Consider the following 14,455-nt stretch of genomic DNA (forward strand, 5'->3'; position numbering starts at 1 on the left):
TACTGGGGACAGAGAGACAATGAAAATTAAAGAGAAGAGAATAATTTAATTGACTGACAGGGAGCCAGGGACTTAGCACAGTGGTGTAAACACCTACCTGGCGAGGCCATGAGTTCAATCCCTAGTACCAAATAAATAAATAAAAATACTAAGTGACAATATTGCTAAACTGTGAGAAAGCAAAGTATTTTTAATAGTTTCAAAGTCTCACAAAAGGTCACTTTACTATTGTTATTATATGCTTTCATTAAATTAATAGTATTGGATAACTAGTCAAGATTTCTAGAAGTGAATTCCTGATAATAATGAACAAAAAAGTTTCTTTTAAAGAAGAAATTCTCTAAGCACAAAAGGAACATTTTCCTCCACAGAAGACAGGATCCTACACTGATGTTCAAGCCAGTGTCATTTCATAGTTATAAGACAAGAAAAGCAGAGCCATACTAATTTCCAACATTACAAAATCATACTGCATGTAATTGAAGCACTGTGACAAAATCTCTTTCACGTAGCAGTTTGAAGGGATATAGTCCAAGACCTTGGAACTATAATCCAAAATTATGAATAATGACAGTGCTGACAGACTGCCACTAAAACCATCAATGAGAAGATGCCAGTGATGTACAGTGTCGAGGGTCTCTTCTCAGTAGTAGTGATAGTAGTAACAGCAGCAATAGAAATAAAAATAGTAACACAGCTGGAGCAGCTCCAAGAGTAACAGTAACAGCGGCATCATTTATTGTCAACTTTTTGTCGTGCCAGTGTCAAATTTATATACACACACATACATTCCTTATCGCCAACTTGCAAGGGAATTACCAAGAATGATAACTTCACTGATGAGAAAGCTAATAGTAGACAAGTCCAGATAATTTTCAAGGTGGCACAGTTAGTTAGACACAGGACCAAGATTTAAACCTAGGACTTTCATTTGAAGACTATATTCTCTTTACAATACCATATATCACAGTGGTGTACATAAACCATTATCTTTCAGTGTGAATTAAAAACAGCAAGAGAGATACATAATAGCCTCTTCGAGTTTGTTGATGGCACGAAACTCTTCTAGGTGGTCAAAATGACAAGAACTTAAATATTCAAAGGAATCTTAAGATCAAAGATGTATGGGCTGGGGATTTAGTTCAGTGACATAAGCACTTTCCTGGAAAGTGCAAGGTCATGCGTTCAATCTCTGGCACACACACAAAAAGAAAGATCAAAGAAGTATGAATATGAGGTAAAACATGGGAATAGTTAAATATAACGCTATATAATTTAGGGAAATACCCAACACTATTTACAAAAGGTATGACTAAAATTTACATAGGTGCAATAGACATTCTCTAAAACTACAAGTCTAAGTTGGGTTTGATGATGCATATCTATATTCTCAGAACTCAAGAGGCTGAGGATAGAGGATTGTGAGTTTGAGGCCAATCTGGACTACATAGCAAGATTCTGTTTAAAAAATCAAAAATGACAGCAACCAAGTCTAGTGACCTTGAAACATCAAAAATCTAATGGCAATTGAACAGATACTTCTCTTATAAATAACCAATAAGTACACATATGAAAACATGGTCAACATCTTTAGCTGTTAGGGAAATGCAAATCAAAACTACATTGAAATTGCATCTCAGTCCAGTCACAATGGCTATCTTCAAGAATACACACACAAGAAAACAAATGAACAAACAAGAACAAGTCCTAGCACTTGGGAGGCTGAGGCAGGAGGATTACTGTGAATTCTAGGCCAGGCTGGCTACATAGCAAGACCTTGCCTTAAAAAAATGCTGTTGAAGATTTAAAGGAAAATGTACCCTTCTACATTGCTGGAGGGAATGTAAATTAGTATAGCCCACACAGAGATTTCTCAAAAAACTCAAAACAGAACTACCATTTCATCCAGCTATACTACTCCTTAGTATATACCCAAAGAAATTAAACTCAGCATAGTATACAGATACTCGCATACCCATGTTTATTGTGGTACAATTCACAACAATAAAGGAAACCAGTCTAAGACCTGTCAACAGACAAATGAAAAAATATATATAAACAACAAAGTATTAGTCATCTATTGAGAGAACAAAATTTGTTATTTGCAGGAAAATGGGCAGATCTGGAGATCACTATTGTTGAGCAAAATAAGCCAGACACAAAAAGACAAATATTGCATGCTCTAATGTGTGGAATCTAAAAAGATGCCAAGAAAGTAGAATGGAGACTATTAATAAACAATAGGAAGGGGAATAAAGGGCAAGTGGAAGAGGCATAAGGGTAGGTAAGAGGGGAGTGGAGATGACCAAGATATACTGACATGGACATCCAAAAAATATGAAACCAAGGGGAAAGGTAGGACAAAGGGGTAGTGAGGGTTGAACATGATCAAAGTATGCATAATTCTGGCAGATGAAATCCATTAATCTGGGGCTGGAGATTTAGTTCAGCGGCATAAGCGCCTGCCTTGCAAGCAGGCAGTTGTGAGTTTGATCCCTGGTACCGATAAAAAGGAAAAAGACAAAAAAAAAAAAAAAAAGAAATCCATTAATCTATAAAGCTAACGTGCCTTAATAAAAAAAGATGTGAAACAAAAAGCAATAGAAAAGACATTCAACAAAAAAGATACCTAAAACGAAAAAGGCATCTGATGGCATGCCTACATTTATTGCTATGTGCTTCAATGATGACCCATGCTAATCACTGTTCTACGTGGTATATACTTATAGTATCTTGCCTAATTCCCTAACATTGTGTGTAGATACTGTTACTTGCATTTCTCACGTAAACCCAGACTCACAAGCAAGTCACTCATAGGGGAGGAATTTCGACCTAACAACTTGTGTTCTTTGTTTTTTATGAGACAGGGTCTTGCTATGTTGTTCAGGCTGGTCTTGAGCTCACTACATAGTCTGAAGTGGCCTGAAAATTGTGGTGATCCTTCTGCCTTAGCCCTTGAGTATTATAACAGGTGTGTGCCACCACACATGGCTGAGCCTGAACTCTTAAACAATGTACTGCACTGTCCCTTTAAGGTGGGAATATGCACCTGCCTGGTAAGCGCAAGGTCCCAAGTTCAATTCCCGATACCAAGCGGGGGGGGGGGGGCACAGAAAGGTTCTACTCAATAGTCAGGTATTGCATCTTGGAATCCTAGTTCCAAAGGTATTTCAAAGCTGTTTGAATAGGAAGTAAAACTTTACAGAATAAAAAATTCTACAAAATATGTCAAAAAGTTAATAGTTCTGAGAAAATTACTTAAGTGGATACATTAATAGGCTAAGCTTAACGACTTATAGAAGCAGTGAGACCTAAGAGTCTGAAGCTCGGGGCTGGGGATTTAGCTCAGCAGTATAAGCACCTGCCTTGCAAGCAGGCAGTTGTGAGTTCGATCCCCGGTACCAGGAAAAAGACAAAAAAAAAAAAAAAAAGAGTCGGAAGCTCTTTTTTATACATGTGATACTGGGGAATGAATCCAAAGCTTTGCACATATTGCAAACACACACACTACCACTGAGCTATACTCCAGCCTAGTCTGAAGCTTCTTGAGTTTCAAATCATGTAAAGTGACTATGCCCTTTAGGACAAATGTTTTAGTTTCTCTCAGTCATGTATTTTTTAGATCTTTACAAACAATAATGGACATATTTTCCTGATAGAACTTGTAAAAATATGAAAATGCAGCCATGTGGGACAGGAAAAAGGAACAAGTCAATTCACCCTTCCTGTGAGCCAGGGGCAACCATGGGAGGGAAGAGGAAGAGAAAGCCAATTTATCCTTCACATGAGCCAGCAGCAGCCATGCAGGGATGGGAAGAGACACAAGATGCCAACTTGCCCTTCCCATGAGCCGGCCAGCACACAGGCTAGGAGACAAGAGCCCTCAACCCAAGCAATCGGCTGATTCGGAGTTATCATAGGTTGAGTTGATAGCAACTGAAGTACAAAACCATCTCAATTCTTGTATTGTTTAATTGACTTTGTAGGCCTAAAGCCAGTAGTCCCAGCATTTATTTAGAGGATAAGAGTATGCAGTATAGCGCCTGTGGGAGATTTCCTTCTGTCTTGTTTTTGAATCCAATATTGTTGTTTGTTTTCTTTAATGATCTGTTTTTTAAAAATTTTATTATGTCTGATGGTATAGTCAGCAATTTTGAAGATAACAAGAGACATTATGGTAACCACTGTTGATTTCCTACTATCCTGTTTTGAAGTTCTGTATCATTTTCACTGTTTTGTTTTGATGGGCTTTATTGTTTTGATTTGGTTTCATTCTCTTTACAAGAAAACATTTAAAAATATGACAATTTATATTGTTATCCTCCAGTTACATATTTCAGATTGATGAGTGTGAATGTAATATCTAGAAAGCCATCTTAACACACCACCTACTTACTTTCAAATTCAGAAAATATGATTAGAATGATTATTATAAATCAATATTCTCTATGGGTTAATGTTGCAATTGGAGAGGATCTTCCCTAAGTCTCTGAATTTCTCTTAAAGAATCATAGACTGAATATAGCATAAAAATACATTATACTAAATAATTACTTTACTTAGCTTCAGTTTAGCATTCCCTAAATTTATTTGACCATGGGGGCCTGTCTTTTCAGTCTTTTTTTTTGTACTGGGAATGGGAATTGAACACAAAGCCTTCTGAATACTAAGCACACACTACTGCTCTATGTTCCCTATTTACAAATTGTGGGTATTAGTTCAAGACCTAGATACTTCCTATTACAGAAACAAAATAGTATCATTATTATAAGACTGCATGCAGTCTTATAACTGTGTCTGGGAGCAATCGGGATATTCCATTTTCTCAGTGTTGAGTCTGTTTCTGCTACTGAAATCTTTTTTTTTTTTGGTCTGTTTTGTTTTTATCAGTACCAGGGATCAAACTCAGGACCGCATACTTGCAAGGAAGGCACTTATGCCGCTGAGCTAAATCCCCCGCCCCTGCTACTGAAATCTTAAATGGCACGGTTTTCTTCCAACTCTACTGAGGAATAATTAACAAATAAATATTATAAATTTAAAGTGTACAGTGCATTTTGACATATACATAAATGCACATATGTATACACTAGAAATCATTACCATTCTGAATTTTCTCCTAAGAAAATTTGTAAGTGATATTTAGGTATAGCCAAGAAAATCAGGAAATGTCAGAACTCTCGAACAAGTCAGCATCCACCTTTTTTTACAAATAGGGTACCTGAAGTTTCAAGGCCACAGCTACTCCCTTAGTCTTCCAGGAGACTGCCACTTCTCAGTCTCCACTGCTGAGTTCTTGTTTTATCAGCCTCTTACATCTGAATATCCCAGAACTCAAGTGTCTGAACGTCATCCTTTCTCTCTTAGTGATCTCATAGTCTTATGACATAAAAAATAAATTTTGACAGCTTGTAGCGCTTCCTTCAGTTCTTATGTATCTGAATGGTTATGATATTCCTATCTGGTTACTGAATGGACATCTCAAACATGTCCCAAATCCAAAGTCTTCATCTCCTCCCAAACTATTTTTTAGTCTTCTCCATCTCAGTATCAACACCACCTTTCCAGTTCTCAGACTAGTGACCATGCTATCATTTAACATTTTCTCACACTTTACATTGAAACAATCGTTCTATTGGCTCAACCTCCAATACACAGCCCAAATTGAGCCTCTTATCCTTTATACTCTCACTATCCTAAACTAACCCATCAACTCTTGTCTGAAATTACTTTTCTGATCAATGAGACAAAATACTCAACACCTAAAGTTAAAGGAAGAAAGGTTTATGTTGGCTCAGTTTGTAGAGGTTTCAGTCCATAATCGGGTGGCTGCAAGGCAGGGTGGCATGGCAGAGGGGCATCACAGGAGAAACAGTCCATAGCAAAGGAGGACAGGTAGAAGGCAGCCAGTAATGAAGCAGCAAGTGAAGGCAGCAGCCTTCTGTCCCTTATAGTCTATCCAGGCTATGTGCCTTTAGGGCGGGCAGCACCCACATCCAGGGTAGGCCTTCCCATTATCCATACTCAGAACTATGCCGAACCAATCAGTGAACTAATTTAGTAATGATACATCCTGCTTCTCCCCACTTCTGAAAAGCCTCATCTATGACTGCATGAGGCTTTGGGGAGTACACCGAGGCACAAACCATAACAATCTCCCATCTGCATTATTACAAAGCTTGTGATATCTTGATTTTGCTCTAGGTTGCTTGTTTCAAGACAGCAGGTGGAATAATCCTGAATTTATTAAATTATAAATTAACTCTATTCAAAATCTATTAATGCCAGGTGTGGTGGTGCATGTCTGTAATCCCAGCATTCACAAGCTGAGGCAAGAGGAACACCATGAGTTCAAAATCAGTCCTGGCTACGTAAGCAAGTTCAAAGTCAGCCTGTACTACATAGTGAAACTCTGTCTCAAACAAACAAACAAATCTATAATGACTTTTTATTCCAGAATAAAACCCAGGGGCTGGGGATTTAGCTCAACGGCATAAGTGCCTCCCTTGCAAGCGTGTGGTCATGAGTTCAATCCCTGTTACCGGTAAAAAAAACAAAACAAAACAGAATAAAACCCAAATCATTACCATTGTCCATAAGCCTGTACACTACAGTCCACATGACTTCCCAGACCCAATCTCCTGTCAGCTTCTACACCCCAACTCTACTACAAGCCCTATCAGTTTTGTTTCTTAAGCCATGAGCCTCTTTTTCTTACGTTAGCTGTAGATTTTCATTAGAATAAGGATGTTTCCTTCATATCACTAGTTTAAATTTTTAAAAAGTGATGAGATTCACATAAAATTAATCATCTTAAACAATTTAATGGTAGTACATTTACAATATTGTGCAACCATCTGTAACTAGTTCCAAAGCAGTTTTTTGCTTTAGAATAAAATCCCATACCCATTTGGAATGCATCCCATTCCCTCTCCTCACAGCTACTAGAAACAACTCATTTGCCTTTTCTCTGAGAATCAGCCTATTCTGGATCTTTCATATAAATGGGATCATATATCTTTTTGTGACTTTTACTTTCACTCAGCATGTTTAAGAACTCCACAAATGTTGTATGTAGTATTATCAGTATTCCATTCCTTTTTATGGCTAAGCAATATTCCACCAGGCATACCATAACTTACTCAAAGCTTTATCTGTGAATAACATTTGAGCTGTTGCTATCTTTTGGCAATTTTGAATAGTGCTTCTATAAGCATGTACAAGTATGGGTCTCTGCTTTGAACTCTTTTGGATACACGCCCAGGAGTGAATTATAATGTCACGTGGTAATTCTTTACATAACGTTTTGAATAACTGCCAAACTTTATGATGGTTGAAATATTTTACATTTACACCAGCAGTGTATGAGGGTTCAGATTTCCACTGTGGAGGCTTCTTATTTGTTGTCTTTTTCTGGAATGCCCCTGTGATAATGGATCACTTTCTTACCTCCTTCAGGTCTTTACTCAAGTGACGTCTTCTAAGGGAGGCCTACCTTTGACTAAGTGAGGTCAAAAAGGTGTTCTGTCAAGTACACAGGGCAAGAAAAATCTAAACCTCTGTAGTTTAGTGGTTGTTTTTCTAATAATGATGATGGACTGGAACTGAGTCAATCATACCTTCTTTCAGCTAAAGCAAAAGGCACAAGTATTTAGGAGTTGGCTATTTCTGAATCATATGAAAGAACTACTTACAAGAGCCTGAAGGTAGAGGGATCAGTGACAAGCTAAAACTACTCAAATAATTTGCCTATAATAACAAAGCCTAGAGGGTCTGAACATAGCGGCTTGATAGGTAGCAGGGTAGAGAGCCTCTCTGAGAAAAACAATTCAAGATGCTAGAATTTAACACCATGGAGAAGACCAGAAGAAAGGAGAGGGATTCTCATAATCCAGGAAGAAACTGAGGAAAAAGAAATAAAAAAAGGAAGGAAAACATGGATGAAAGGCTGGAACCAGACGCTCACTGGGGCTGGTCCCACGCTGTGCTGGGTGCACCTTGGAGTTGGATGATTCATGGTCATGCTGAAGTCACAGCCACTGAAATTGTGGGTTGGTGAGCCCAGGGCTCTTGGCGGGAGGATGCAGTGCAATGGAGAGCAGAACCAATGTGGAGAGTTGCATTAATCTGTGGTGCTAGGAATTTGGTCCCATGGAAGGGATGACCAGCTGGATGACATATTGGAGTTGGGCAGGATGGGCCTGAACCAGGAACCTCAGTGGACTCAAGAGGACTTGTGGGACCTGCTTGGACTGGGTCACACCTCTAGTTGGGCTGGGTCATGTCCCAGCCAGGGACGAAACTGTCCCGAACCTGTGACATCCACATGGCACAGACTAACATTCGCTGGTTGACTAGCTCATAGAGGGGCCAGCCCACATCGTCCCTGCATGCACCTCAGATAACAGTAAATTGGAGAGGGCAACAATCCTCTAGCCAGCATGCTTCAGAAAAACCTTGGAAATATGGAAAGGGCCTGAGACCTTCACCATACACCTGTCTAAAAGAAACCAGAAACATGGCAAGAGAAAGAAATAAGAAAAAGCCTCCAGCTGCTGACCCAGGGAAAATAAGTCCAGGGGAAGTAAATACAGAAGAGATCGAGGGCAGTAATCATGCAATATCAGCTATAGCATCAGCAGAATAAAGAAATATTTTCGTGACCTCATAGATGAACTTAAAACTGAACTTCTAATTCAAATGAGACAAGATTCCATTGAAAGCTGTCAAAATTCCTTGAAACTAGACTTTAAAAACTTGAAGATAGATTTGCAATGTGTGATTGTGAAACAAAAGATCTCTTAAAAACAGGGAACCAAGAAGTAACAATGCAAAGGCTAGAAGATGACAAGAGAATCTATAACTTAATAATAAAAAATGTGAGCAAAAAAGCAGGAGTAACCACAAATGAATTACAAAGGCTAAAAGGAAAACTTCCCAAGCATAAGATATCCAGATAAATGAGGCATACAGAATTCCAGACAGCTACAACCAAATCAGATCTACACCAGACATATAATAATCAAGATCCCAGAAATTCATCACTAGAATAGAATATTAAAAGTGGTCAGAGAAAAGAGACAGATCATCAATAAAGGAAAACTCATCAAAATCACGACAAACTTCTTGACACAAACTATCAATTCAAGAAGAGCTTGGAATGAAGTATTCCAAACCCCGAAAGAAAACAACTTCCAACCCAGATTGACGTACCCTGAAAAACTCTCAAAATTAATTGAGAAAAAAAGATGTTTCCAAGACAAGGAGGAACTGTGGGAGTTCATGGCCACCATCCCAACCCTAAAAAAAATACTGAAGGACATTCTAGAGAGAGAGAAAAAAATACCAGGATTCCAGCAACAGTGGCAGAGAGGCCTCAATGAATGGGGCAGACAGTGGAATGAAGGAGAAAAGTGGATAAATAATAGAAAAATAAAATAGCAGAGATGAGGCAGAGAAAGTTGGCTATAATTTCTAACATAGATGGCCTTGATACACTAACAAATAGAAACACAAGCAGAGCAGATCAGGAGATAGGGTCCATCGAAATGCTCTGAATAGGAAATATAATCAACCTGAAAAATGATTAATAAACCAAAAGTCAAAGATGAGAAAACGATGCTCTATGGAACCAGAGAGAAATAGGGACAGCTCGTCCAGCAGCTGCAGATAGGTTAGAAAGTCACGACACTTTTGTGCAATGGAGAACTACTCAGCTATAAAGAAGGAAAACTGAGGTTTTAGTAGGTAAAGGAATACAGCTCAAGATCACACTCAGGGGTAAAAAGGTTCAGTACCACTTAGGTAGATAGCGGGTTTCCCCCCAATCTAAAAACTAAAGGAGTTAGTGGGACCCCAAATGTACAAAGTACCTGAGAAAGGGAAAGTGGAGGAATTGTCTTAAAAAAAGAAGGCAGAGGACATTAGCAATAGTGTATCAGTATTTAAAAGCCACATTAGTCTTATCACTGTTTAGTTTGATTTTATTCTGTTCCAGTTTGTCTACTTGTATTAGATTTGAGGGCAGACAGCTCTCCCAAAAATAGCAGGATATAACTATCCTTAATTCCCTATTAACTTAAACTGAAGCCCTGTATTACTTACATTGTCTTACTATGAATGATCTAATTTGAATCTGGTTAGACTGCTATTTTGTCTTGACTGATTTTATTTGAATTTGGTATGCTTGATAGTATCAATTCTAAGAGTAGAGGCAACTACTACTCTGAAGATGACAAGATGCAATATGATACTCATTCTGGTTTGATTAACTGATTTTGAAGTCCTACAATGTCTCCAATGTTGTGTTTTTATTAATATTGCTATGTAGTGCTATGTTCAATTATATTATGCCTGATGATAGACAACTGTATTGAAAATAACGAGAAAGCATATCATCTAGTATTGTGGTTTTGTTTTTTCACTTCATGTTTTTCTAGGAATTTGTTTTGTTGTCTTGTTTTTATCTGCTTTTCTCCCTATAATACAGAAAGGATAGGTATACATGTAGAAATTCAAGCATGGGTAGAACTTCTAGACAGTTTATGGGTACAGATTATATAATGCATGATGTAAGGAACAGATACTTTGAAGAAAAAGACACACTAAGGTACCGAGTGCAATTCTGTAGCATCATGATATAAAACCTAGCAATACTATTATTCTGTTTAAAGTGCTATTAGTCTATTTTCTTTTAATTTCAACATATTTAAAGATATGGACAGCTATTTCAAAGAGAACGAGAGACACTATGGCAGCCATTGTTGACACCTGTATTGTCTGGTCTTGAAGACCTAAAATACCTTCATCATCCTGTTCTGATCAGTTGAGTACTATATTTTTCAGTATGTATTCACTGTGTGTGAAGATATGGACAACTATTTGGAAGAAAACAAGACACAATATGATAAGTGAAGAGCTCTGGTGGTCTTGCTTTGAAATTTGTGCTTCTTAAAAAAAAATTAAAAAAATAACACAGCCTAATACTGACTACCTGAAATGTTTTAAACACTGTAAAACAAAAATGACACCACAGTACAAAGAACAGTGACGGTAAACCTTCTGGAGCTTTCTATGATAAACAGCTGGTTGTGGCATGCATGCCACAGGCTCAGCATCACTGATAGAACTTTTAGTGTAGCATAGTCATAGAAAAATAATCCAATACATGCTGAGCATGGTGGCACATGCCTGTAATCCCAGCACTCTGGAGGGTAAGGCAGGAGGGATTACCATGAGATCGAGACCAGCCTGGGCTATGTAGTGAGTTCAAGGCTAGCCTGGGTTACATAGTAGATTTTGTCTAAAAAAAAAAAAAAAAACCCATCAAACAAACAAAACCCCGATACATACTGTAGAAATACAATCCTATGAAAGAACATAAAACTGCAGCCTTACCTAAAATACTAATATAACAAGAATGTGTTTTTCTCTTTTAATTTGTGATTGAACCCAGGGCTTTCACATTAAGCTATAATCCTAGCCCTTTTTTTGCGATATTGTCTCACTATGCAGTTCAAACTGGCCTAAAACTTGCCAAAATCTTTCTGTTTTAGCCTTCTGTGTGCTGGAGTTATATCCATGCATCACCATACCCAGTCTTTTGCTAAATTCTCCAGACTAGGCTTGAACTCACAATCCTCCTGCCTCAATTGCTGGAGTACTAGGATTATAGGTTTGTATGATCTTTCACTATATTGCCCAGGATAATCTCAAAGTCACAATCTTGCCTCAGCCTTGTGTGATATGTGCCACCACATTCAGCTCTTGTTTATCATTTCTGAACAACGAGAGAGGCAGTGAAAACATCATAAATAAAAATAAAATCTATGTTTAAAATGCAAAAAAGCAGCTGGGTATGGTGGCAGACTCCTATAATCGCAGCGCTTGCAAGGCTGAGGCAGGAAGATTGCTGTGAGTTGGAGCCCAGCCTGGGCTACATGGCTACTGTCTCAAAAAACAGAAATGTGAAGAATGCAAAGATACTATTTATGGGGAAAACAAATGAACAAACAAAATGAAGCCATTAATGTTAAGTTATACACTTGAAAATGGGTAAAATGGCAAATTTTATGTTATATTTTATAACAATAAAAGTTTAAATATTGAGTGGAAAGATGACAACAAAACATCTTAAGAGACAAATATGAGAATAAACATTAGAGTACCACCAACTCCATTACCATAAAACAAGCCACTTTTTAGGTATTCTGGAAAATCATTTATTGCAGAAATCAGTCTGGAAAATTCAAACTAGTGGATTTAACTGTTGATTCTAAAGTAAAGAAGTATATTATAGAACAAGTGAGCACTGAAGCTGGTTTTCAATGCTCAAAGTACATTTGTGAAGTTCTGATTTGATTAATTGATTTTGATTTTTTTTTGAGTCAGGGTCTCACTATATAGCTCAGGAAGAACTTAAACTCACTACGTAGGCCAGAATGGCCTCGAACTTACGGTGATCCTACTGCATTAGCTTCCCAAGAACTGAGATTACAAGCTGGCACCACTACATTCAGCTAAACTTTGAATTTAGAGTAAAAAGGAAAAAGTACAAGATACATTCAATAGATAAAAGTTCTCAGGGCGCAGGCCAATCAATCAGGCTTCCAAGTGAAAAGCAAAGTAATGCTTTGAGTTGTATGATAAAATTATAGCTTTTATGCGAAGTTATTTATTAGAAATAATTCACAAGGCCTTTAACAATACAAATTTTATTAAAAAAATAAGTAACATCAAAAACTGTTCGGTAAATCTATATTCAGTGTAACCAAAATAAACAAACGCCAAATTAAAAAAAATATACATCTATATATATGGGCAAGAAACAAGTGCATTTTTTGGTCCCAATATTTTTGAATATATTATCTTTATCCAAAGGAATTACATTAATGGCTAAGAAGATATTATTTACTAGGTGAACAAAAAGGTAACTTTAAGACTTATGTTAAGGTCTTTAAAAACATTTTTTTGCCAATTCTTTAATGTCAATCAAACCACAATCCCTAAGATGTTAATGAAGTTCCAATAGAGACAGAATAAGTAATGATTAATAATCTGAACAAGTACTAAATTAAGAAGCTACCTGTAGGTAGCTACATGAAGTTTGTGTAGAATTTTAAAGAAATTTCTTATAGTTCTCAACAAAAACAAAAGAAACAAAAGCTTTAAAGAGAACAGTACAAAAATAGACAACAAAATGGACATTTGTAAATCTGATGAAAAACAGCATAAGCTCAAGCCACCAGAATTTAATGACATTTTTTCAAAATTAAAAATTTTATTATTAGTATTACTGAAAACTCCTAGAATTAATACTGAATAAAACTTTAAATGACAGTACAAATAACTGTTACTTTGGAACTGTAATTTTATAAAGTTTGTTTTTCCAAGAACATGAAAGTAATCTTGGTATCCTACATACCCAGAATTTTTATACTTCTTAGACTGCATGCATACTAGAGGAAGATTAAAGGGCAGCAGCCAAAATGATTGGGCTTCAAAACTCAGGTGTTGAAGCACTGATCTATCTGATGGGCTTTTCTTGGTAAGAATCAACCCATAAGCTTAAGATCAAGAACCAAAAGACCCCAGAAAGAATTTGTGCTCAATTTAGTGGGCCTTGAGGTCATTTCTGGCCAAATCAGCATTAGCCTTAAGGGAGGCCAGTCAGATAGGAAGAGACTCTTCCCACGATCTGATTTCTTAAGGCCACAAACTATAAGAGGTTTCACAGTCAAATAATTCACATTCCTTGGAAAGAGAGAACAGGCATCAGTTGTGTCCATCGAAGGGGGACACTGTCCAGGAGTACACTGGACATTTTTTGAAATTTCTGTGTTGCTTCTGCATCTGAAAAATATGAAAAATAGAACAATGACAGACAAGGAATGAGGGGAAAAACAGATACCTGACCTAAAAATATAAGACTCATAAGAAATTAAGAAAACAGACAGTAACAGACGAACAGCCATGTCATTTGGAATGTAATATTCTGAAGGCAAGTACAGCAGAGAAAAATTATTTTAAGCAAAGCAAGAAAAGACCATAGCAACAAAAGGTAATTTTGGAGAGAGCTAACTGGAGAAAAAAAAACATGTTAAGATATGTTATCCTGACACAAAGATAAGGTGGAATAAGATTCTCGTGCCATCTGAAAGCTGAAAGAGCTGAGTAAGACCTAGTATCATGAACTTTGTTAACCGCCTTCATGTGAGAAAACACTCCAGAACTTTGAACTTAGGAAACTGCCTTTGTGTAAGAAAACACTTCAGAACTTTGAACTTAGGAAATTCCAACTTGTCTTGCACCAGGTTGCACGAGCTCCATAGAGCAGGAATCTATTTCAACAAGCAGCTTTAAAAACAAAAACAAAAACAAAATACTTTAATATTTTTCATTTCTATTAAAGATACAATAAAAATTGTAACAGTGCTAAAATCCACCAAAGTAAAAT

The 14,455-nt window shown here is 37.1% G+C and overlaps 1 protein-coding gene across 8 annotated transcripts in view; it reads right to left on the bottom strand.

Annotated features, from left to right (window-relative positions):
* Window positions 1-714: 714 nt before the first annotated feature.
* Znf280c (zinc finger protein 280C) overlaps window positions 715-14,455 on the bottom strand; it is a 76,013-nt gene continuing 62,272 nt past the window's right edge. For 5 of the 8 annotated variants that reach the window (XM_063246410.1, XM_063246414.1, XM_063246409.1 and 2 more), the window contains one exon: window positions 715-13,851. In XM_063246410.1, the coding sequence (XP_063102480.1) occupies window positions 13,745-13,851 (107 nt within the window). In that variant the 3' untranslated portion in view covers window positions 715-13,744. Of the gene's footprint in view, window positions 14,356-14,455 lie in introns of all 8 variants that reach the window. The other 3 variants (XM_063246416.1, XM_063246415.1, XM_063246413.1) reach the window with 1 other exon arrangement.

The sequence above is a fragment of the Cavia porcellus genome, unplaced genomic scaffold (assembly GCF_034190915.1).
Source record: "Cavia porcellus strain 051 isolate PalLab524CR breed Dunkin Hartley unplaced genomic scaffold, mCavPor4.1 scaffold_3, whole genome shotgun sequence".
In the NCBI taxonomy this organism is placed as follows: Eukaryota; Metazoa; Chordata; class Mammalia; order Rodentia; family Caviidae; genus Cavia; species Cavia porcellus.